At 38.8% G+C, this 25,402-nt stretch overlaps 1 protein-coding gene across 1 annotated transcript in view; it reads right to left on the bottom strand.

Moving 5' to 3' along the window:
- Positions 1-521: 521 nt before the first annotated feature.
- Positions 522-25,402, bottom strand: part of LOC5572967 (importin-5) — a 59,834-nt gene continuing 34,953 nt past the window's right edge. Inside the window, exons 3-6 of the mRNA XM_001654246.2 lie at positions 23,315-24,538; positions 12,153-12,277; positions 11,885-12,072; positions 522-2,157 (exon numbers count right to left, since the gene is read on the bottom strand). Of these exons, the coding sequence (XP_001654296.1) occupies positions 1,833-2,157; positions 11,885-12,072; positions 12,153-12,277; positions 23,315-24,538 (1,862 nt within the window). The 3' untranslated portion in view covers positions 522-1,832. The remainder of the gene's footprint in view (positions 2,158-11,884; positions 12,073-12,152; positions 12,278-23,314; positions 24,539-25,402) is intronic.

The following is a 25,402-nucleotide window of genomic DNA, read 5'->3' as shown; positions in this document are numbered from 1 at the left end:
ATCCGCAGCGCATTTTAATTTCACTACTCGACCGACGCGTGACATGTTTGATCCTTCCCTTATCGCCCGCCCCCGCAGGAGCAAGCGTCAATGTCGAAGGATCAAACAGAACTCCGGTCACGATTGACCTTGATTCTACAGGAACTTGGAACAGAATCAAAGGACTACGAAAAAACGAACACGTTCGCTTCCCCGAAGCGCCACCCAGCAAATCGCGCGCAAACGGAGAGAAGGGAACCGCGATGACGCGAGGAAAAAAAAGAACACGTTTGATTGGGCATCCCCGAAGCACTCCTGGGATGTTCTGGTAGGGGATAGCACAAAAACTCTGCGAGAGAAATGTGCGCGCGGCCTGAAACAGGCTTTCACGATAACATACAACTTTTCATGCTTAAAAGATATAGCCCAAAAACTGTTACTAGGCCCGAATTGGACCATGTCCCCCTACATTTTACTCATCTGAAATCGCACTACAATTTCTTTCCTATCTACTTCAATAAAGCACACAAAGGGATTTTTTTTTTCTTTTTCAATAATAGAATATCATTTTATTCTCATACAGGTTGGTTGCCCTTTCGAATACGGAAAATGTGCTTAAAATTGAAAGTTTCTGTTATCGCTCTGCGTGTAATGCTGAAGTAGCCCTCTTGTCGGGGTCTGTACTCTGGATTCATACATCATCAAAGGCCAGCAGAACAAAAAAGTAGCTCAAACGGTTTTTGAGAGTTGAAGAAAAGCAATTGCAACTATGTTTCGATTCCTGAACTAAATGTGCCCACACTGGGAGAAGTAATTTTCACAGAAAAAAAAAAATTGACGCCAGCCAGACGGTCAGGTATAGTTTAGTTTCCTTGGGAAATAACATCATTCGTCAACGGAAGATGAACACGCTGGCCAAAAAACATATGCATTTAGCATGTTCTGCAACGACGACGTTTGGGTTCATGTGAAACACACGTTTTTTTTTGTTCATAATATATGTACATGTTTTAATGGAACTAAGGAAAAAGCGTACTTTTGTTTCTAAATACCTGCCTGCGGCGCGGCACAACTAAGCCAATACTTTTTGCGTTTTATCGTCAAGTGGTAAAATCTAATATCTCTGCCTGATGCTAAACGGTCTCTTTCAAAAGAATTCGACGGCTTTGATCACGTCCTTGCAGGAATGGCCGCGTGTTAATTGCGCAGATCACAAACGAAAACTGTGGTGACGAAAGGCGTCTTTCTATAGGAAAATTCAAACAATAAAACCTACTGCATCACAATGGCAAAAGGCAAAGGCGAACCTCACGCGGGAGATTCCAAAACTAATAATGTGCTTTCCACTCAGATTGGATATAGGCTGTAACAATACAATAGGGAGGGGTAAATATATAATCGAATTTTAAAGGAAAAAAGGATTACAATTGTGATTAAATAATTGCAAAATATAAATCTAGGTAATACACTAGTATTCACTGCAGAGAAACAGCTATATATTTTGTATATATATAATATTCTCTTAACTCAATTTTCTACCGAGACATTGAAAGAGATGTTAATAGGATGTGTTGTGTAATCTCGTGTCGTGTTGCTGCCTTGTGTTGTGGTGGTGGAGTTAGAGTAGTTTCGTTAGCAATTAAGCCCAATTGTGATTATTTTTGCGTAATCTGTTGCCTCTGGAGAGAAGGTCGGCGACAAAACTCAAAGAAAAACACCTAAATCAGTTTAACGTCCTTTCCTGCCTATATGGTCATCAACCCTCGCGGATGGTCCTTAATTGATCTCACTCGTTCCGTGTCCCACATTCTTGCTCTCGTTCACATTTTACCCTACACAGCTCTTTATTCTGCTTACTGAGCAACGGTCGTGGCCGCAGTTCGGTACGCTTCCTCAAGAGCCGCCTTCTGTTCCACCGTCAGTTGGTTTATACACGCTTGGAAAATGTCCGGACTGGATTCGATCTGTTTCACTATGGCCAGCATCCGCGTCGACTCCGGATGGCCAACGGACATCGCCTCGCGGTAGAACGCCTCGGCAAAGATGGACACGATGCGGGGCAGATTCGAATTGTTCTCGCCCAGCACGGCCGGATGATTGGCCTGGATCAGATCACACAGGTAGCCATAGACGTGGATGGCCTCGTCGTCGTCTTCTACCACGGGCAGCCAGGAGAACCTTGGATACAAGAAAAAGGAAATTGTTTAAAACCATAATTCACTTCAAGAGGTATCGTTCGTGAAACCGTATTTCGACATCGTCAGAAAAGGTTAAGCCAAAACAATATTCCCCATGGAACGGCGAGTGCCTTGTAAGACAGTTTTTAATTGTTCTCATCATTAGAAAAAAGTTTCACTTATATATCACAGGGCTGGTAGCGTCGAAAAGTAAGAGTCTAAAAAACAAGAAAATATATAGTGACAAAACAGGGACCAGGAAACACTCCTATAAGTTTTAAGAAGGGTTCTTCGGAGAATCCGAGTAGACATTACTTAGAGGTTGGTTATAAAAATTTCGTTGGTATTCTTCGTGGCATTACGAAGTAATACTCTATGATTTTTATGATTTTCCCCAAAAAGTGATCAAAATGTACCATTCAGCTATCTGCTCGCAGTTTGCTTCGGGTATTACTGCAAAGATTTCTACAGCAGTTGATCCAGTAATTCTTTCACAGATTTCCATTCAGGTTGCTTTCCAAAATTCAACCAGGATGTTTTTCAAGGTTACGGCCAGCAACTGTTACAGATATCTCTCTAGAGGTTAGTTCATTAACTCCTATAAAGATTCCTCCATGAAGTTCCCAGAGCTCCCGAAATTCATTCTAGAATTTACCCTCCAAGACTCACGTTTAGGATTTCTTCAAGAATTTTATCAGTAATTTTAGGGGCCCATTTTGTAAATCGAGCAGATTCATGTGACTCGTCTGTAATCACTGTCGATCAAAGTAAGCATGCATATTTCAGATGTCACCCGTCGACTCTCATAGTAATCCAGTCACATAGAGTGACAACTTGAGCTTGAGCTTGATTGGCCGCCCGTGGATGCACTCCAGTATCGCCAGATCAGCTGCACTTACACAAGGAACCAACCGAATGACTGCTTGGGACTAACAGGCATCCTCAGTGTATAAGTGCTGGTGATCTTTAGGCAACAATGGCACCTGCCACGTCAGAATGCAGACCAATGAGGGGAAGGGGGAGGAATTGATGATGCATTGAACTGACTACCACGTAGACCGTATATTCCACTGCATCCACGTCAGTTCATGCGGGAGTGTATGGATTGGGGGAAAGGCATGGCAGAGAGGTTTGCTTTTGTGGTTAGCAGACTGCCTATGTATCAGGCGTAAGAAAGGCGTGCGCGTGGAAGTAGGAAGCGTTAGGGAAACGGTTTCTTGTCCGTCTCTGGTTCTAGCGTTTGCTATGAACGAATAGTTTGAGTGTGATATATTTAGAATGGAAGATAGAAGCAAGTGAGAGATATACAACTACAACAACTACAAAGTACGAGGAAAGGGACGGGCCTGGGATTGAACCCATGACCTTCTGCATATGAAGCAGAAGCGGTAGCCATCAGACCACCAACCACGTCTCCAGTCACATAGAGTGACAACTGTCGAGAAACTCGAGTGACAGAGCCGAGTCGAGCGATTTTTTTGGTCGACAGTGACTCCATTCGAGTCATTTCGATCGACTCGACTTATAAAATAGACCCCTTAGTAATAATGACATTTTTTAAGATTTCATCTAAACAATGTTTGTTCAGAATTTCTTTAAAATTTCAATCAAAAATTTCTCTAAGGATGCCTTTAGGAATTACTCTAGAGATTTAACCCAAGCTCTTCTACGTATTCGAACCCTCTGAGCAAAATCTCAATAAAGAAAATTAAAAAAAAAATGAATATTGTACCTTTTAATTCCGCTCAAATTGCTCATCTTCTGATAGATACGCGTATTTCGACCACTGGATGCGTAACTGACACTGAAGAAGACTACAAGCCAGAGCTGGGAATGGTAATAGTAGTAGGCTTGAGTTTTTGCGAAAATCACATGGCTCTTCTAATACAGTAGTTCGAAATTCAAGACCACTTTTTCAATTGGACGTAAGTAACAATGTCAACAAAAATCATTTGTTTCCACGAAGTGATAGATCGTGCACTGCTTCGTATGGTTTTTAAATGAAAAATTCAAATTATTATTAATCAGCTCATAAAATTATTTTTTCAAAATTGGCTTAAGTCACAATCAGAGTGTAAACATGTTTTTCCAGTGTCGTCTTTTCGTCGGTATTATGACTTATGTAACACTCGTAACGCCATACGGATTCGTCAAATAACTGACCAAACGTCATAATAATAGTAGTTTACGGAACAAGGTGCAGAATGATGATTTTTACAGCACGAGTTGTAATTTTATCCTACGAGGCTTGCCGAGTAGGATAATTATGACGAGTGCTGTAAAAATCGAGTTCTGTAACGAGTTACGTACAATATTTTTTGCAATTTCGTAGAAGACCACTTGAGGGTATCAGAAATATTCCGATATTCCGTAATTCACCATTATTTTACAATTTCTGAGAAATTGTTGTGTTATGATTCATTACGCAACTCAAAACAGTTGTGTAATGAGAAAGCGTTGCGTAATGAATCATTACAGCACTGGTTTCAGTTAGGTAACGACTATTCCCACACTGCACACTTCAGTGCAGGAAAGTAGGCCGTTTCATGACAGATTGGCGTGATGAAAAACAGCCTATTACGATGAGAAATTGCAAAAACATTATTTAACGAATCGGTTTCGACATCGTGTGAGCCAAACTGTAAACACAGTTTTTTGTGCTTGCTGTGGTGATAAATATAGTAACTGTGCTCTACTGAACTTAAATTTATCAGGTTCAACATCAAAATTGATCATAATCGGCGACGACATCAGGCGACAAAAAAGAAAAACCCGTTGTACAGAAATGTAAGTACATTTTTCTCGTGTAATATGCACCTTTTTCAAACATTTTGTATGTGTCCACAGCGCAGTCATTTGGAGCGGAGTTCAGAAAATTAATTTCGAGCCCCCAGTGCTCAGCTTCGGATATATCAGCATCGACCAAGCAAGTGCGAACCTTGCAAGGATTAGGAGTAAATTGTCATGTGAAACTCAGAACGGTAAGTTAAGGTGTTTTTTCGGAAATTTGAGCACTAAGAGATATATTTTGACTTTCAGCATCCGTGAACGATTTTGCTGTACCAAAACAGAACCAGCTATACCGTGCAGTTCTCCGAAACATTACCAACTCTCCAAAAACCAAACCAAAGGGAACATCATTCGATGAAAATTCCCACCGAGGATTCCAGGATGCTAAAAGCAAAGATGTGCCGGCGCTGGCACTTTTGCAATTAGGATTAGATTTCCCTAGTGGCTCCTTACACAACCGGCCAAGTAAGCATTCGAATAGATTCAACGTACATTCCCCTTTTGATCACCAGATCAAAACCTCCTGCTGATCGGAAAATTCAAGATGGTAAATGTTTTTACATTTTAGGTATTTTGCTGCTATAATTCAACTTTTATACTTTTTCAGCGTCACCAAACATATCAGCGAAAGTGGCTGTTGGGTCACGCCGACTGCAGCGCAAGATACTATCGACTACACAACCGGAAGCTGTTAACATTCCGGTGGAAGTACCTACAAAAACTTCATATCAACTGCTACACGAAAAATCAACTGCTGAATACACAGATGGAAGGTTGTGATATGAAGTGTTGCTTGAATAGTTCAAAGGCAAGCATCAATTCGGATTCGAGCACCAGAGTTCAGGATGACTGGATCGTTACTGTGTCAACGCAGGGACGTTATTCTTTCGGAGACCGAAAACTGAATGCACGATCCAATCGATCAGGCCACAACGAATCCAAGCGCAGAGCAATGTTATCAGATGACCAACATGCCGAGCATAGATCTGTCGTAGGTGTCAACAAAGATCCAAAGATGCCAAAGAATCTCAAAACTCAAGCCACGACCGTACCTTATACGTCATTCCATTTATATTAGACCTAGTCTTGATGAATCAAGAATGCTGAAGACTATTCAGGTTAAGTTAATTGAAAGCGTTTTTTTTTTCTAATAGGCAGGTGAATTCAACTAACCTGTAAAAATGCCTAACTGCCTACGGTAAATGAAATGTAATATGTTACCAAAATGTTAATAAAAGCTTAATTTTGTTATACCAAATAAGGTTGATAATGTTCATTAACACAGAACACTTAGATATAAGAAATGAATGTAATGTTTGGAATTATACTAATAAAAAAAAAATGTGCTGAGGACTATTGGAGCACATTCTTATTCTACTCGTCGATATGACAATTCCATTCATCACGGTTTCATGACACAGAACTTCGTAAAACATCCGTATTTGCAACATTGTCATCATTATTCCACCTGTCCTATCTGGTGTTCTATGCTTATGCTGACGTATGCATCCTGACGTAAGCAACACATCGGTTATCCAAACGTCGTATCAAACTTGACGAAAGCAACATAACTTTTGGTAACACGTCGTAACGCACCCGACGAAAATGACAAGATAGTTTTCAGAACGACTTATCAATAGGTCGTATAGTCGTTTGTAAACGAAAAAACTACTCAAAATCGTTTTTCTTTCAAAAACACAATTTAAACCTAAGAGAATGCATATTTAATATGCTACAATGATAAATGTTGCTGTTTTGTATTGACCAAATGTATCCACATAACATTTAATGGCTTAGTTGGTAAATAGGAATTAAAACTACATCTCGAAACTTCAGCATCGATTTTCTCGTTGAGAGCATAATGTTACATTCGCCATATTGAAAAAGTGATCTTGAATTGTACTTGATGAGAAGTAGCCTATGTTGGATACATGAATTTTTGCAATTTTTCATCGTAATAGGCTGTTTTTCATCACGCCAATCTGTCATGAAACGGCCTACTTTCCTACACTGAAGTATGCAGAGTGGTAATAGTCATTACCTAACTGAAACCAGTGGTGTAATGATTCATTACGCAACGCTTTGTCATTATTTATAACAATTATAACAATTAGAATTATAACACAACCATATCTCAGAAATTGTAAAATAATGGTGAATGCATTTCGATATAATTTCTGATACCCTCAAATGGTCTTCTACTAATTAAAAAAAAATGTTGTACGTAACTCGTTGCAGAACTCGATTTTTACAGCACTCGTCGTAATTATCCTACTCGGCAAGCCTCGTAGGATAAATTTACGACTCGTGCTGTAAAACTCATCATTCTGCAACTTGTTTCGTAAACTACTATTTCTACATCTGTAGTGTCATTGAAGGCTGTAAGTGCGGGAAATGCAGCGGGAAATAGAACATTTTTCTACAGTAGTTTTGGGATGCCCTTAGCAACGGGTGTTTTGCTATTTTCAAGGCATTTTGCCTACAGCAGCGATACGAGTGAGTTTCACTAGCTGTAGAGTGAATTTCAGAACTTTTCCCAACTCTGCTACAAGCGAAAGTCGAAACAGCACGAACCCGTATCTGACAAAAGACAAGCAATTTTGCAAATGGGCTAAATTTTTCGAAATCAGTTTAAACAAAATAGTTTTTTTTAATAGTGAAATAATTGATATCAATAATGTGACCATTGACACAGTTATTTGACTTTGATAGTGCCGTAATTTGTAATGCATAGTAATATTCTTTTTCTTTCGGTTTTGAGACTAACATAACCTTAAGAGAAGGTAAAAATATAGATACTGAAATCTACTTTTTTGATTCTCTGTATTTCTTCCAAAGAAGTATTTCCCAAAGAAGTTAATTGTTTCAAGTATTTCACCAGGAAATTATCATGTAACTCTAGGAATCAGCCCGGAAGGCTTTTCTAAAGAAAATCTTAAAGTAATCGCTGATAAGATTCTGGTGAAATGCATGACAAAATCTTGCAGTACAAAATTTCTGCATGGATGGACAAAGGTAATCCATTTTATTTTTGCAAAAAATATTGTTATTACTGTTTATTTAATTTACCATTAATAAAGTAGATTTGTTGTTATGTTTAATACTCTCAGTTCACTCTCATATCGTAACAAGTTGTGTGAAAACTACTGATTCAAAAGTCACAGATAGGGTGAGCTTCGACAAAAAAAATGTATCAAAACAAATAGTTTTCTAACAAAAAAACGGGATTATCACAGAAGGCCGAATCACAAAAAGCCGAATCCCAGAATCGAATTAAAATTACAAACCTAAAGAATAATATGAATAATATGATATATATGATAATGGGATATGACAAGAACAAGTCCATGCTTTGTTAAATGCAGTCAAGTCAGTAAACAGTGCAAAATTTACAAACTGAGGCGGCAGAAAGCCGCCGAAATCTCCAATATCCGAAGGATGTGTATAACATCTTTTCGGTGTCATGCAAACAGAAAATCTAGGCGTTTGCCCGGTATGATGCAAACAGCGGATGTTTTACCATTTTTAGGTCCGACAGCGAGCTCGGACAGCAAACGTTTGCCCGCAATGAGAATATATACCGAGGTGTGGAAAAGACATTTAGTGTGCGTGACATCCGTGTACGGTGCAAAATGTTTCACAATTACAAGCGAGTGAGCTCCCATAAGAAGCCGTGCAAATTAGTGACGTAGTTATTTTTGTTTACGTTTTTTCTGTTTACTAATACATAGCCATTGCTTCTTCTTCCACACCTTGATATATATTCTCATTGGTTTGCCCGGTATAATGCCAACAACATACACGCGAATAAATTGTGCGGTAAAAACTACCATTTTAGGTGGTTAACTTAAGACGAATTCCATGTTAAATCTATCAGTCGCAGAACTCGACCATCTTCGATTTGCAGTAAATTTTGCACAAGTATTTGGTATGGCACAATAAGTGTTTTCCATAAAAAAAAAATCGATCATTTTAACCCGAGAATTTTGAAAATGACCTAAACATTTTTGCATGCAACTTATCTGAAAAATTCTAACTCCGAAAAAAAGTTATATGAAGAAATTGTAGTGATCCGTTTGGCCTATAAGTAAAAAAAATCAAAAATAAAACTTAAATTTTAATTTACACAAAAACCCCATTTTTAGACCATATTTTTATCCACTTACATTTTTTTGCATTATACTCGATATAATTCGAAAGTTGTAACTTCTAGAGATATTATCCATATTCTCCGTCCATTGAAAATAAAAGTGATTTGAATGATACCGTTGATACAACAACATCCTACATTATGGAAGCTTTTGAAGAAGCATGTCCTCTGCGGTCTGTGAAGATCCGATCTGGCTAGACTCAGGAAACAATGTAGAAGGAGTTGAGTTGGCTCGCACGGCTTACAAGACGGCTCTTCGATCCGGCTGGAAAAACTTTTGTACAAATGATTCCAAATTGAGTGAAGATAGTCGGCTAAACAAAATCCTTGCAAAATTTAAGGATTTCCAAGTGAACAAAATTCGCTTACCTAATGGTGACTTTACTTCTACTAATGAAGAAGTTTTAGAATGTTTTCCCCGAATGTGTGGACATAGCATCTACGGATGAACTAAATGTCTTTTCATGTAGTCATGAGTCTCTGGCTTTGGCTGGCAACTACTAACTACGCTCGCAACCGTAACAACTAAATCGATTCAATGGGCACTCAATAGTTTTGTTTCCATTCAAATCTCCAGGAGCAGATGGGACATATCCTGTTCTGCTCCAGAAGTGATTTGAGTTTATCAAACATGTTTTGAAAAAGCTACTTGTAAGCAGTTTTGGTACCGGGTACATTCCCACATCCTGGCGTGATATTATTGTATAGTTTATCCCGAAAAAAGGACGTGCGTCGTATGAAGAAGCGAAGAGTTTTAGACCAATCAGTCTGACCTATTTTCTTCTGAAATGTTTGGAACGCATTATCGATCATCACATCCGTGATGTTTATTTGGCAAACATGCCTTTTCATGTGAATCAACATGCTAACCAATCTGGAAAGTCCACTGTGACTTTTTACACAAAGTTGTATACGATATCGAGAAAGCATTCGCTCAGAAGCAACACCCAAGCAGGTTTTCTTGGATATTGATGGTGCCTTTGATAACGTGTCTTTCGATGCCAAATTGGAAGCCGCACGAAACCAATGGCTACCTACAATGATTACCAATTGGATTCATCAAATGCTCAAAAACCGACATCTCTTCTCGACATTGCGTCAAGCAGCGATTCGTAAATTGAGTGTTTGCGGATGCCCCCAAGGGGGAGACTTGTCATCACTTTTGCGGAAACTCGTAGCAGATACGCTGTTGAGGCAACTCAATAATAGCGGTTTTCCAACTTATGGATTTGCCAACGACTATCTAGCTTTGATAGTTGGTATGTGCATATGCACCCTATTCGACCTGATGCAAAGTGCTCTTCAGGTAGCCGAGAGTTGGTGTCGCCAATATGGCCTTTCGGTTAAACCGAATAAAACATGTATTGTTCTTTTTACAGAAAGACGAAACCGCAATGGAATTCGTCTTTTTGACACTGAGATTAATGTGACTGATCAAGTAAAGTATGTCGGAGTCACTCTAGATTCCAAACTTTCAAGGACACTTCACATTGATTTCAGAGTCAAAAAAGCCTGCATGGCCTTCGGTCAATGCCAGCGAACCTTTGGTAAAACCTGGGGACTCAAACCCAAGTATATCAAATCGATCAACTTCCCTTCACGGGAAAAGTGGACGTCTGGTTATGTATAAAAAGTAGGTATATTAAACAATAGTATGTTACACTGATGGCTCCCTTCTTGAAAATAGAGCTGGCGCTGGTGTATATTCTCGTGAGCTAAAGCTGAATCAGTTTTACTAACTTGGTAGAAACTGCACCGTTTTTCAGGCAGAAATTTTTGCTTTTATGTGTGGAGTGCAATCAGCACTTCAACAGCGCGTAATGGGTAAAGTCATATACTTCTGTTCAGATAGTCAGCCTACTATAAAAGCTCTTGCTTTGGCCAACTCAAGGTCGAAGCTTGTTATCGCATGTCGAACTCAAATTGAAACCTAAACCTTGTATGGGTACCTGGCCATTCTTCCATCGCTGGAAATGAATTGGCTGATGGGCTAGCTCGTGATGGAGCATCGCATGACTTAATTGGCCCTGAGCCGGCTATTCCAATTTCGAAGGACTGGGTGGAGCTTCAGATAAATTTTTGGGCGGCAACTCAGCACATGCAATATTGGAATAGTTTAGAGTTGTGTCGTCGAACAAAATTGTACATTACTGAGCCATCTCCAAGGGTGGCAAAGTATTTAACAAATCTGTCAAAGCCGAATTGCAGTCTCTTGGTCAGAGCGTTGCCAGGCCACTGCCGACTCAACTATCACATGGCAAATATTCAGCGTGCTGAGTCATTTGTGTGTGATAGTTGTGATTTCGATATGTAATTTTTCTCGTGGGAATCTTTAGACCTCAAAAATTTGAAACAGGGAGGAAGAAAGACTTTATAGATCATTTTGTCGGGGCCTTCCTTAGTCGAGTTTTTCGAGCCCGCGGCTACAAAGTAAAGCCATACTGAGGGTATTTTGGTTCGATTCCCGGTCGGTCCAGGATCTTTTCGTAATGGAAATTTCCTTGACTTCCCTGGGCTTAGAGTATAATCGTACCTGCAACACGATATACGGATGCGAAAATGTAAACTTTAACAAAGAAAGTTCTTAGTTAACCTTAGTTTTGTCCCAGTGAGTACGAAATGCCAAGAAGGACAAGAAGATAATTTAGTCAGAAAAGAAATGTAAAAGACCTTCCAGTTCATAGATTTTTTAGGCAAGTCTCTAAAATAGTAATCACATCTCTAAGCAGAGATCTACTTGTTTGCTACCAGCCCTGATATCAGCGAACGACCCATCCTCTCCACTTACCAGAGTGCGATGATCTCGTCCGGGTTGGGGATGGCCTTGTTGTTGTATTTCAGTATCTTGGTCACGGCGGAGATGGCATTTTCCGTGGGGTTCACATTTTCCGGCTCGCGACTGCCGGGCGTCATGATGACTTCGATCAGCAACTGGATGGCCTGGGCGCAGGATATCGAAAACTGGTCGCCGCCATACTGTATAGCAAAGTAATGAGCGATGTCATTTAGAATAGTTTTCAAATAAAAAAAAAAGTTATTCAGAGCAAAAGTCTCACCTGTGCCAACACGCCGCATCCGTAAACTGCCGCTTGCCGTACTTCCGGTTGTGGGTCCTTAACGTATTCTAGCATGGGTTGCATGAAGAAGGCCTGGTATTGAGCGCACATGGGGCCACTGTATTCTGTAAATTAGATTGAAAAGAAGAAATAGATTAGGTATAGAGTTAGAATATAGATTGTCCCAGAAAGTATGGGCACGACTTTAATGCCAATAATATGTTCTTTATGTTCCGTGGCCAGGGAAGTAGAAGAGCGTAAACTATGGGGCAGATGTCCGAATTTAACTTGGGACACTAATTGTTACTTATATTGAACTATAAATTAAATAAAAAAAAGTAATACGTTGTTAAGGTAATAATTTATGTTATAATTTACCTTACAAGCCGGAGCTTGTAGAAAGTTAGGAGCAAACCATTGTCTCCCCCATTAACCCTTGTTCATCATGCCCGAACCAATTTTTTATCGATAAATTCCAGACTAGGTAAACAGAGCATTAGGTGATGAAATAGATTTGCGATCACGAACTGAGAAGCATGTTGCCGCTTGCTCGCGAATACCAATCATCCATGCCAGCCGCCGCCGCCAGCCATGAACTGGCAATTAACATCAATCACACACGCGCCAAAGGGAGAACTGTAAAAACGCCAACAGCTAAAGCGTTCAACAAAAGTGGAAACGAAGTGATTTTGGTAGAAGACAGGCAATCCCCGTGCTCATTGTCATTGATAATGATAAGACAGAAAGAAGAAAAAACAACCTAGACACACGAGAAGGTGAAATCCACGCTAATCTCCCACGAAAGGCAATGCGATGGCAGGGTTGGTAGCGAGCTGTAGCGAATAGTGGTGCAAAAAATAGTTGTTCACAAGATTTGAGAATTCTGAAAAAAATGATCTAGGAACATGACTTTCTGCTTTGCTTAATTGAACTCAGCTTTTGTAATTCTAGATTTTTTTTTGTGACAGATATTTTGCTCTTGACGATTTTCAAAAATCGATCGTAACTTTCTGTAAATTCTATTGATAAAACTATATCGAAAATACGATTATTTTTTTATCTTTATTAAAGAGATTTTTAGCCCTGGGCTAGTTCATCTCAAGACCAACGGTTTTACTTCCCTTCCGAAGGAAGTAGTCACTGAAATTTTTAGTGACTATCTCGGGGATGGGATTCGATCCCAGGTCCTTGACGTGAGAGGCGTGTGTTCTAACCACTACACCAAGTCCGTCCCCACGAAAATATGAGGTTGAAGATAAAGTTCTTTGTAAAAAATGGATAATTTTATGATGAACATTTTAAGAAATTCTATGAAGGCTTTCTATATTAACATTTACAGTATGATAAATATAATAGAACTCTTGAATATAACTCTGGAAGCTTACTGAACAAGTTCTGAAAAAAGTTTTTCGAAAATTATTCCTAGAAATGATTTATAAATGTGTAGTATACTTAAGTATCGAGAGGACGCCATTCACCGCTCAGTGGAATTATTAAAAAAAACTGAACTAATTTTTGCAATAGAAGTTATTAATATGTATTAGCCCATCAAAATAAATTGCATTAGAGTGAAGGTCAGTGTTGACCAGACTCATTTCCCCGAAATTCGAATTGTGAAGCCATGAACTGTTATAACTGTGCGTTGTATTCCTGAGATGGAGGGGGAGGTGGTTGGGCACATGGGATCCTACAGTTTCGATCTCGGTGAGCCGCAATTCAAGTTTCGGTGAAATGATTCGCAATCACTCACTCACTCACTCATTTCATTTCACCGAAACTTGAATTGTGGCTCTCTGGGATCAAAATTGATCGATTTTGTGTGCAGTACTCAAGCTTAACCATCTGCTTTTCTATCTTAGGAGGATAGAGCATGGTTGTAGTAGTTCGTGGCTTCGTAGTTCGGAAAATGTTATTTTCGGGGAAATGAGTCTGAGCAACACTGGTGAAGGTCATATATTTTTTTTAATATGTACAGTGGGATTCCGTTTTTGGCACGCTCCATTTTTGGCAAACCCCAACAGATTTCAAACAGTATAAGAAAATTGGATGAAATATGCATATTAGTGTGGGACAAAATTTAGATTCTCGCTCCAGGCCACTTTTTGGATTGCATTTTGGTCTCATAACAACTGTGCAAAATTTCAGCTCGATCGGAGAAACTATATTTTAGCGCCAGCCGTTCAAAGTTTGTATGGGATTTACTATGGGAAAACTTACTTTTGCAAAGAAAAGTCGCCAAACGGCGCCCATTGACCTCTATAAAAATTCTGAACACAGACCTAGATAGGCATTTTTACGATGAAGAATATTGCCGAAGACCGCGAAACAATCCGACATTTATGAAAAAAGTTATTCAATGAAAACCTATTGGCAAGGCGACGTTGATTAGCACGTAAAGGAATAACAATAATAACAAAATCGGGCAAAATTTACGAATAGTCTATGCTTAATAACTTTTTTCACAAGTGTCGGATCGCTTTGCGGTCTTCGACAATGTTGTTCATCGTAAAAATACCTATCGTGATTTGTGTTCAGAATTTTTATAGAGGTCAATGGGCGACCTCTGGCGATTTTTCTTTGCAAAAGTAAGTTTTCCCATAGTAAATCCCATACAAACTTTGAACGGCTGGCGCTAAAATATAGTTTCACCGATCGAGCTGAAATTTTACGCAGTTGTTATGAGACCAAAATGCAATCCAAAAAGTGGACTGGAGCGAGAATCTAAATTTTTCATATAACCGTGTCCCAGGCTAATGCATATTCCTAGAAAATGAGGTGATGTCCATTTCGCCCCGTTTGTTCATTATGCCCCTAATCCCCCTACGTGCTTATTTAATTCTAGATGGTCGTGTGCTCGCAACGTTTTATGAAGTCATTAATCTCTGTGAGTAGATACTCATAGATACAACTAGAGTTCCAACATATTCGCTCAGGCATTCACGCTATATTACCAGCCCACTTGAGTATGCCGGTAGATGATACAGCTAATAAAAATCATTTTTCCTCAGATTTGGAACAGCTCGTTTGAACAAAGCAGGAGCATTGACAAAAAAGCAACAAAAAGTTAATGACTCACACAGAGTTTCTATCGTAAATTTCGTTCATCAGCTCACTGTTCTTTTCATTGTGAAACTACATACATTGCGTATGTAAAAGCTAACCACAACAAAAGCGGCAAACCTAGCAAAAAGTCGTGTCCTTTAACTTTATGAAATGTCATAAAGTAAATTGCGTATTATAAGTAAATTCGTATTCAAAAGAACATATATTCCATATCATTGAAAATACCTAGAGAGATAAATGACCCACCAGCTTCTTATATACGCCGTTCAAAAAGCCATCATTGCAAATGCACTTTATTCACAATAAGATCATAAGCGTGCGATTAAAACGAAGGATACTCTGTATGACGTTCGACTTTTTAAGAAAAGATCCAATATTCTACCCCAGTGTTGCTCATGCTGCGTGCCATATCAAGATTTTAATCGAAGATGCGGGTCGCATGAAACAATCAAAATGTTTCTTACGAGATCATGGTGATCCCTAGCTGGGTCTAGATGTTTTTTGACTGGATTCTGGGGAATCTCTACGGGATCCTAGAATTCTAGTCGTATTTTGAATATTTCCTGCAAAATATTGAGGATTCTAAATGTTTTCCAGGAGAATTAGAAGATTAGAGTTAGTCTGAGAAGTCCTTATGAACTTTTGAGGATTTCCATCGGAGACTAGAGAATTTTCAGCAACATCGCAGCGGAATCTTAAAATTCTACGCGATAATTGCAAAATTCAGGCAAGCTCTTGGATAGATGGCAATTCCTATCTGAATACTAAGCAAGATTCTGAGAATTCTGAGCAAGATCCTGTGGATTCCTAGCGAGTTACTTGAGAGTTCTAGCAGGTTTTTAGGGTTTCATAGCGGGATCCTGAGAATTTCTATTGAATTCATATGGTTGATTTATATGTTATACAAGTTCAACTTCTAAACATAATCAAAAAATTTTTCAAATTGATGTGTTGAGAAGCTTATTTGTGCATTCTATGAAATATTGGGCCATAGTTGAAGAGTGCTCAACCGGTTTGCGAGCCGCATATTAAGCATCACTGTTCTATACCATTTTGTAATGAATTTCTAAAAAACAATTTACACCGTCTTCAGCCAGAGGTTGCACAGATTGAACATAACTTACATTAGACATTAATTCTTGTATTCAGAAAAATGGGTCCCGATTTTGACACGGTTCCGTTTTTGGCAACTGAAAATTTCGACATGATTGCCAAAAACGGAATCCCACTGTTTTCCAAAAATGTTAAAACATTTAGTTCCAACATCATCACCATCTTTCTTCATTTCACTTCTAATTCCTTATTCATCATTCCTCATACCACACTTCTCACTTCTTACTCCTCATCAGTCATTCCTCACTCTTCACACCTCATTCCTCATCCCTCACTCGTTACACTTCACTCCTCATTCATCATTTCTAACTTCTCACCAATGCTGGGAGTAGTAGGCTTGAATTTCGAGAAACTCATATGGCTCAACCCAGTACAGTAGTTCAAGAACGTGAATATCATCAAGTAGCCTATGTTGAGTGCGTGAATTTTCTAAATTATTAATGTCATTGAAAGCTCTTAATGCTGGAAATGAAGCGGGAAATAGAACATTTTTCTACAGTGATTTTGAGTTACCTTTAGCATCAGGTGTTTTGCCTACAGCAGCGATGGGCGTGAGTCACTGGCTTTGCTGACTGTTATTTGCTACTGTAGAGTGAATTTCAAGATTTTTCCCAACCCTGCTCCTCACTCATAATTTCTCATTCCTCACTTTTCACTTCATTCCTCATTTCTTACCGATCATTCTGTACTCCTCAATATTCACTTCTCACTCCTCATTCCTCACTTCTCATTCCTTCCTACTCACGCCTGCCGAACAAAATCGAAAACAATTTTCACCGCTTGCGTACTCAGAAATAAAAAATAGTCACAGTATTATTTAAGTTTATGCATTAATGACTATTTCCTATCTGCCTCTTTTTCATTCTACCCTGCATTTTTACACAAACTGTCATTTCGACTGGGTTGAAGCTTAGCGATGCTTCAACCCAGGCGAATTGACAAATAAGAATAAAATCCTCTGCAAAATGAAAGATAGTCATACAGCCATTCCATGAAAAACCGATCTAGTGGGTCACCGAATTCCTTGAAAATTTGCTGTTTTATTCCTTATCCAAAATAAGGATACACGTGTTTTTGGATTTTTTTATTAGTGTGGTCATTTCCAAAATAGGTGATGCGATTCTGGCAATTTTTTTTTAAATCATATTTTTTGAACCGCTTGACCGATTTTCAATTTTCTTGGACGGCATGAAAGCTAAAGATCTTGATTTAAAAAAAAAAATAAATAAAATTTCACAAAAATTGTTTTTTTTTTTTTACATAAAAATAAATCAATTATTTCCGTTTTTTCGTGTTTTGAAGGCCTCGGGACCAAAAGGGCCATTGCTGTTCTCATTTTTTCTTGAAAGTTTAGATAATTTTACGATAACTGTCAAATTTTCAGTGACTGATGCTTTTTTTTTTTATTTTTTGAAATATAATTTTTTTTGAAAATAAAAAATTAGTTATTTTTTATCGGCACACACTGTAGGTCTCAGCGAAATAGATTTAAAAAAATCATAACTTTTGAACAGCTCAACCGATTTTCAATCTTTTTTTATGGAATAAAAGCTTAAGACACAGACAAACAGACGTCACACTCTCATCATTGTCCATCGACCACCTTTTTAACGGTTGATTCAAATATATTGTAGTTGGTCAATCCACCACCCGCGACGCTCGCATCGTTTTTGTTCGCGTTTGACGTTTACACACTACCGCCATCTATTGGTCGATCGGCCAAACACAACGATTTTAGCATTGGGCGTACATGTTTTCTCGACTATGATTTTGATCGCGATTTGTTCTAAGTGTTACGTCTGTTTCTCTGTGCTTAAGATTTCAACTTTTTAGAAAAAAAATATAAAAATTTAGCGTTAGCGTTAGCGTTAGCGTAGTTACGGTATACTTCGTAGATTGGATACTAGCAACATTCATGTTTCTTTTTAATAATCTCATCCTGACTACTTTCAAGAACAAGGCAGGGGAGTATACCTTGTTCAAATCATAAACAAGAATACTAAAAGCATGAATATCGCTATTCCCGGCCACGCCCATCTTTACCGTAACTTGGGATAGGGGAAGGAAATGTTGATGTAGCACTTACTTAACCCTCTAATACCCAAATTTTTGTTTTCGATCTAAATATTATTTTTCGTTATCTAAAATCATTCTAAACACGGTGTGGGCAATGATTTATTTTTCTTCGCAAATTTATGAATTTTGGTTTTTGATTTTTATTATTTTTATTTTTGAACATCCCTATTCTTTTCAATTTTTTCTTAAAGCCTCTTCTGGTTACTGATTTTTAACAATAATAAAAATTTGAGTTTTTACTGTACTTTTAAAAATATGATTTTTTTATTTTTTTCTGGAATATATTTTATTTTCCGTGTAACTAACGGAAAAACAGATTTGAAATCATTTCAATACCATCAGGCTCTTCTTCTGTGAAAGGTTGATCGTAGAAAAATATAAAAGGTACGATTTTTTATAATACACGTTAAATGAGTCCCAGGCATTTGTAGGTTATATAAGAATGCAATTTTTCAAACAATTTTCAATAATACAAAAAAGTTTCAAAAATCATAAAAACTTTTCTTATATGCGTGTTATGAGTCAAGGTTTAAGCCAAAAATAAAATCATTTTAATTTCCGAGCTACGAGAAAATACACAAAATTCCAAAGTGTACCCCGTCTAAAGGCGGGGTTGGGTATTAGAGGGTTAATGAGAGGCCACCGACTCAGCGACACCCTCATAAGTGCTACGGAGTTGGAGGTTGGGGAAGGTATATTGTCAGGATTCGCCTGGAAAGCTGGCGATAGACCATAAATATTTGTTGTTTAAGCGTTTTCAAATTAATCTTTTGAATGCCGGCAATCAAAAGAGAAAACAATAGCTTATTTATAGTATAAATAGTATTTCGCGAAATGCTTGTCGATTGTGCAGTAATATTTTTGCTCAATAACCAGTAAAAAGCAAAACCGATCCCTCCAGGGTCATCGGATTGTATAAAATAACGATACACGTAAAAAAAAAAAAAAAAAAAATCACACCTATTGAAAAACTGAACTGTGCCCATTGAAAAACTGTACTGGGTGGTACTGTATTTTTAGATAATCCAAAAACGAAAGGAAGCGCGTTCGAACTAAACACCCTAGGATAACACAGTCGGTTTTTCTGCTCAAAATTATACGATAAGCAGAATCGATCCCTCCAGGGTCATCGAACGGTTAAAAAGCATCCACAACCGATTGTTAGTTGCGTAACACTCGCCCGGACAGAATGCGCAATCTGAACATAATTATCAAACTCCGAAAATAACATTTTCCGTTCAAGAAACGATCAGAAGTTCCACGACGCGGACAAAAACGATTCGGAAGGCTCACAAAAGAAAAAGTATCATACTGGAACAAACTCACCGGATTGATTCTCAAAATTTATGTGCTGCCTGTCACTTCCGGATGGTTCGGTGAACTTAGGGCAGCCAAAAACCAACAGTACTGAGGACACAAATCAAACAAATCACTTTTTCATTTTTCACTTTTCACTATTCCATTTCTGAATGTAAAAACTGTCCTGCTTGGGCATCACGAAGCATTACCCAGCAAGACGCTCCAAAACAGGAAAAAAAAAAAAAAAATCTCCGGCGACGAAAACATGCGCGAAACTGTGAGCTAAATCTATCGGACGATGCAAAACCGAACTGCCCTGCTTGGGCTTCACGAAGCACTACCCAGCAAGACGCTCCAAAACAAGAAAAAAAATATAAAAATTTCCGAACAAACTAGTTTTTTTTTATATATTTTCATCTAAAACATTTTTTTTTGTGTTTTAGAATTTTTCTAAAAATTTGAAATCTTAAGCTTTCATTCTATAAAAAAAGATTGGAAATCGGTTGAGCTGTTCAATGATATTTTCATAAATAAAAAATCTATTTCGCTGAGACCTACAGTGTGTGCCGATGAAAAATGACTAATTTTTTATTTTCAAAAAAATTTATATTTCAAAAAATAAAAAAAAGCATAGGTCACTGAAAATTTGACAGTAAACGTAAAATTATATGAACTTTCAAGAAAAAATGAGAACAGCAACAGCGCCTTTGGTCCCGAGGCCTTCAAAACACGAAAAAACGGAAATTATTGATTTATTTTTATGTGAAAAAAAAAACTTTTGTGAAATTTTATATGTTTTTTGAAAATCTTTACCTTTCAAGCCGTCCAATAAAATTGAAAATCGGTCAAGGTTATGATATTTTTTTAAATAAAAATTTTGCAGGATCGCGATTTTTTTGGTCACCCTATTTTAGAAATGGTCACCCTAATAAAAAATCTAAAAACACATGTATCCTTATTTCGGTTAAGGAACAAAATAGCAAATTTTCACGGAATTCGGTGACCCACTAGATCGTTTTTTATGGAATGGCTGCATAAATACTAAAATTTAGTAGTTCTGTGACACCCGTGTTTCTGAGTGTACCATTAAATGTTTGGGAGCGCACAATACACGTACCAACTACGCCATTGTAGTGTCCGGAGGGAGGAACCGGCACATTTAAAGCTAATAGTTCGATCAGCCGAATTGCAACAGGACCAAATCCAGCGTAACTTTATCGCTCGAAACACATTACAAGACTGACGTGTCATTCGTCTCTTTCCCCGTTTGCTTAGTTTCATTGTTACTGAAACCTGGGAGGGAGGCACCGATATTACACACGAAATGTGACACGAAGTTATTTAGAATTGCAAGAAAACTCCAGCTTGCCAACGACACTCAAGGCAGACTTGATGAAAATCGCTAGTTTTCTTTTGTTGTGTTCCTTCGATCATTCTGGACAAACATGGAAAAAGGGCCAATGTTTTCTGTGCATTTCATTTTCGTTTCTATTTGGAAAAGTAAAATAATGCGTATTTGAACATTTTATATTCAATCAGGATAATAGGTGCTATTGTGACATTACTTTTGAATAAGCATGAATAGCTTTTCAATCGATTTTTTGTCACATTTGATAAAATGCAAAAATACGTTTTAAGCAATTACGCGCTTTTATCATGTTTGTCCATTGTTTTAGATCTGGGCTCACAGTGACAGTTCGTGACAGCAGAATCTCGGCTCACCTTGACGTACATAAATTTCGTATTGGTTTCTCCCTCCCAGACTGAAACTATATGCCTTTCTGCTCAGTTTATATCTTCTCTAGTAACAACATTAAACGTGGCGTCTTTACGGTACCTACATGCAATAGAGAAAAGAGTATATTGAAAGTCCAGCCCACCAATTTTGGAGTTTTACAGAAGTTTACCAAGGAAGGAAATGTAGCAATTGAAAAATTTCACTATTTTATACAATGTAATTAAATTATTTAACAATCTGTTGCAGTTGCAGTTGAAACTAGTTATTTATTGTTGGAAAAGGTGACATTAGTAGAAATGCTTTCAAAAAAGACTTTATCGTGACTGGATTCAAATAAGTAATTTAGTTACTAAGAAGTGTCCAAATCACTATAAATAGGGGTGATCGGGGCAATATGGGCCGACTAAGGAAAACGTCATGGAATGCATAGAAAAACAGCAAAAATTATGGTTTAAATGCAAGTGACTTGTACTATAAAATGTTATCTTCCATGTTACGTCGATAATTAATGTTAGCATCAACTTGCAAATTATTTCAGGAACTTTTTGGAAAACCATGTTTTTCTACGTGGTCACCAACCATATGGGGCATTATGAGCCACCCTACGGGGCAGTATGAGCCACCTCATTCAATCGAATGATTTTTATTTAAAACAGTATAGAGAAGAGTTAGTGGTAAAAGGTACATTATTGAAAAGGAAATTGTATTAGCTTCGCTTGAAATTATTGATTATAGCGGCTTATTTTTTAAAGATACGTAATACATAGCAAACAAACCATGTTATACTAGTACTAAATTGCGATACTTGGTTCAACGTATTTTCTAGCAAAGTGTTCCACTTGTAATGGTGCATAAAGATGACTATGCAGTAAAAAAATAATCTGGTATATTTAGGCAATGCATTTTTATGTTCAAAACATCGTTTGTTTTGCTTAAATCTAGGTGGCTCATTTTGCCCCGCTCCTTCATCTTGAAAATAATATATTGTTGTTCAATAATTTTGTTTACGAACAAATCAAATTTCGCTCACGAACTGTTCATTATGATCAGAAGTATCAATGGATTGGTAAAATTTATCAGAATTATAAATATAATTGTCTTATAGGCTTAACTAAAAACTGCCAAAATTATAAGCTTTTCATGACGAAGGACAAATTTGTACATTTTTGTAAATATCTTGAGTGTTCAAACGAATATTCTTACGGTTTTTATTGTGGTGGCTCTTTGCGGCATCCTTTAGCAGGTCATAATGACACTAGACATTAAAACACTGTTTTTGAGGTCAAAACCGGGGTGGCTCATATTGCCCCGTATGTTCATATTGCCCCCATTGCCCCTATATCAAAATTACTGAAAAGTAAACAGGCCACTTGAAAGTAACCAAGTCTCTAAAAAGTGACTCGCTACCAGACCTGCGATGAGGCTTCAAGGGAAGAAAAAGAAACAAGCAGAGACTTATAAGCTTTAAGTATATGAGATAGGTAGCACTCACCTGTGTCCACAAAGTAAACCACCCCGCGTATTAACACCGCAGCACATGTGTTCGGTTCAGTTTCCAGTGCGGGGTGCACAAATACCGGGCGGTAATTTTCCGGTGCCGGTTATGAATCACCATCATCATCGTGATCGTAATTGAATGAGACCATGTGGTTTGGCGAAAGAGAAGCGGTAAAAAAACGAGCGTTAGAAAATAATTTGGAATGGGAAAGCGGTTTAGTGGTTTCATTTTTTATGGGCAGGCGTGCGCCAGTCAGAAAAGGTTAAGCCAGTTATTCAGAGAGTTTCGTAATCAGTCTGAATGTGTCATACATAGAATACGTCATCATGGGAAAATAGCGGATTGAGTTGAGAAAGGAAAGGTGTGGTGACTTACCGATCAGATCGTCGAATATGCACAATCCCCATTGCCGGTCGGCCCACGTTCTGGATGGATCGAGAAGCTTGACAAAGTGTGGCACGACTTGCTGGAAATACGGCAGGAAACCGTCTTTGTAGCTCAGGAACAACGAGTGGACAATGTCGGAGATTCGTGACAGTAGATAAATGTCGGCATCGTCTTCTTCGGCGAGTTGCTCTTCGACTCCCTCGTCGTAGTCTTCCTCTTTGCGAGCCAGGGCACGTTTCTCCTCTTTTTGGAAATGTAGGTTCATGAATTTATCGATGATCTTGAGCACTTCATCCATTGTTTCCTTAGAGAGACATGCAGCACCTAGCGTTTCGATACATTTGGCCAACGAGTGCAGAAGTTCGGCTTGAACGTCCGGTTCCGGTTCAGAATCGATGGCCTTCAACAGTTCTGGGCAGATGTAGAGCCACATTCCTTCCAAGTAGGTTGGTCCCTTGATCTTGGCGCAATCCAACAGATAGGGCAACGATTCGGCAGCAGCTGTGCGGACTCCATCATGGAAGTAGAACTTCAACATCGGTACCATTAGTCGGACCACTTCTTCGGCGTAGTTGGCGAATCCGTCCTTCAATTCACGTGCATAGCAGACCAACATCTCACATGCTGAGGCCTTGTCTTCCAAACCAGCCGTGCGGATTCCGAAGTTTTGCTGTTCGCCCAGATTGACAAACTGCCAATCGTTGTCGCTTTCCACGTCCTGAACTTCATCGTTGTCCAGCAGAGCAACTTCCGGCTTCATGGATGCAGTTCTCATGACCGGTCCCATCACCAGTGGCAGATATTGCTCGAACTGTTTGCCTAAAATCTTGCAGATGCGAGCCCAGGCCGAGATCAGATACGACGTCTGGGGATCGTCATCGGGCAGATCGCCTTCGGTGTGAGTTTTCAGCAACATGTCCATCACATCCGACGCATCGGACATGAACTTCTCCGCTCCGACGGCCAGACCGATCAGCGACACACATTCGATGGTCTTGCCACGAAGCAAACGCAGCTCGTCGGTGTTGCCATTCTGGATGATGTACTTCAGGCAGGGCATCAGCCGATCGTAATAGCCAACGAAGTCCTTTTCCGTCGTGTCGGCCACTGAAGCAATGGTGGTCACTACCTGCTCCAGAACCAGTTTGGTGCCCTTTTCAACCAACTCATTGAATTTGGTGGTGAGGATGTTCTCCAGCTTAGCCATGATACCTAGAAGAAGAAGAAGGGAAAGATGTTGAAGATTATTATTTATCTTTATCGTGGCTTTTTGCCCTTGGACAGACCAGGTCGCCACCCAGGAGAATGTTGAAGATTTTTTGTTCTAATCTAAAACAGGAAGGAAAGAAGGTTTTCTCAAAGAATTTTTCCGTGAAATTAATTTAAGAATTGAGTTTAGAATTTTCAAGTATAACCCTAGAAATTACTTCACCATGAGTAGTGTTTGGTCCATCAACTGTGTTGCTTGCCCATACGGGATTCGCGCAGTGCGAAGAGGAAGTGACGTGATCGAATCAGTAGTGCTTGCTCCAGCGGGAGCGAGCGATGGAACCGGAAGCACATTCGTTTGGTATGCAATGCGTAATCGAGTAATACCTATCGGGAATCCGGTAAGGCGTGATTATATCATGGATCGCATCACCATTATCACCTTATCCTACATACCCACTTTCCACGACAACTGTGGATATGCAGAGGTATATTCGGTCTGTAGTAACAATGGTCGTCCAATTAACATTCCTTTCCTTCCACGATGACCGCATTGGACTTGACCGGCGCCGTTATTGACTTTTAAATTGTGTTCAAACTTTCGAATTGTGCACTTTGAGAATGGTTAGCTAATCCCAAGCCCCATTCATTAAATCTCTGTGCAACTCCGATTGTTCTGGTCTATCACGGAGTTCAACTACAAAGCGGTCATCCATGCTCATGCTCAGGCTCATAACCCCAGAAAATATTCCACCACTATTTCTTCAGGAATAAAAAATCCTAGAGTTCAACCAGTGATTCTTCAATATCTTTCGCAAGGATTTCGTTCAAGATTTCCGAATAAGCCATTTTCAAGCAATAATAGGT

Source organism: Aedes aegypti, chromosome 3 (assembly GCF_002204515.2).
Source record: "Aedes aegypti strain LVP_AGWG chromosome 3, AaegL5.0 Primary Assembly, whole genome shotgun sequence".
NCBI lineage: Eukaryota > Metazoa > Arthropoda > Insecta > Diptera > Culicidae > Aedes > Aedes aegypti.
Note: the sequence above shows the minus strand (reverse complement) of the source record. Positions and strands in the feature narration are given on the sequence as shown.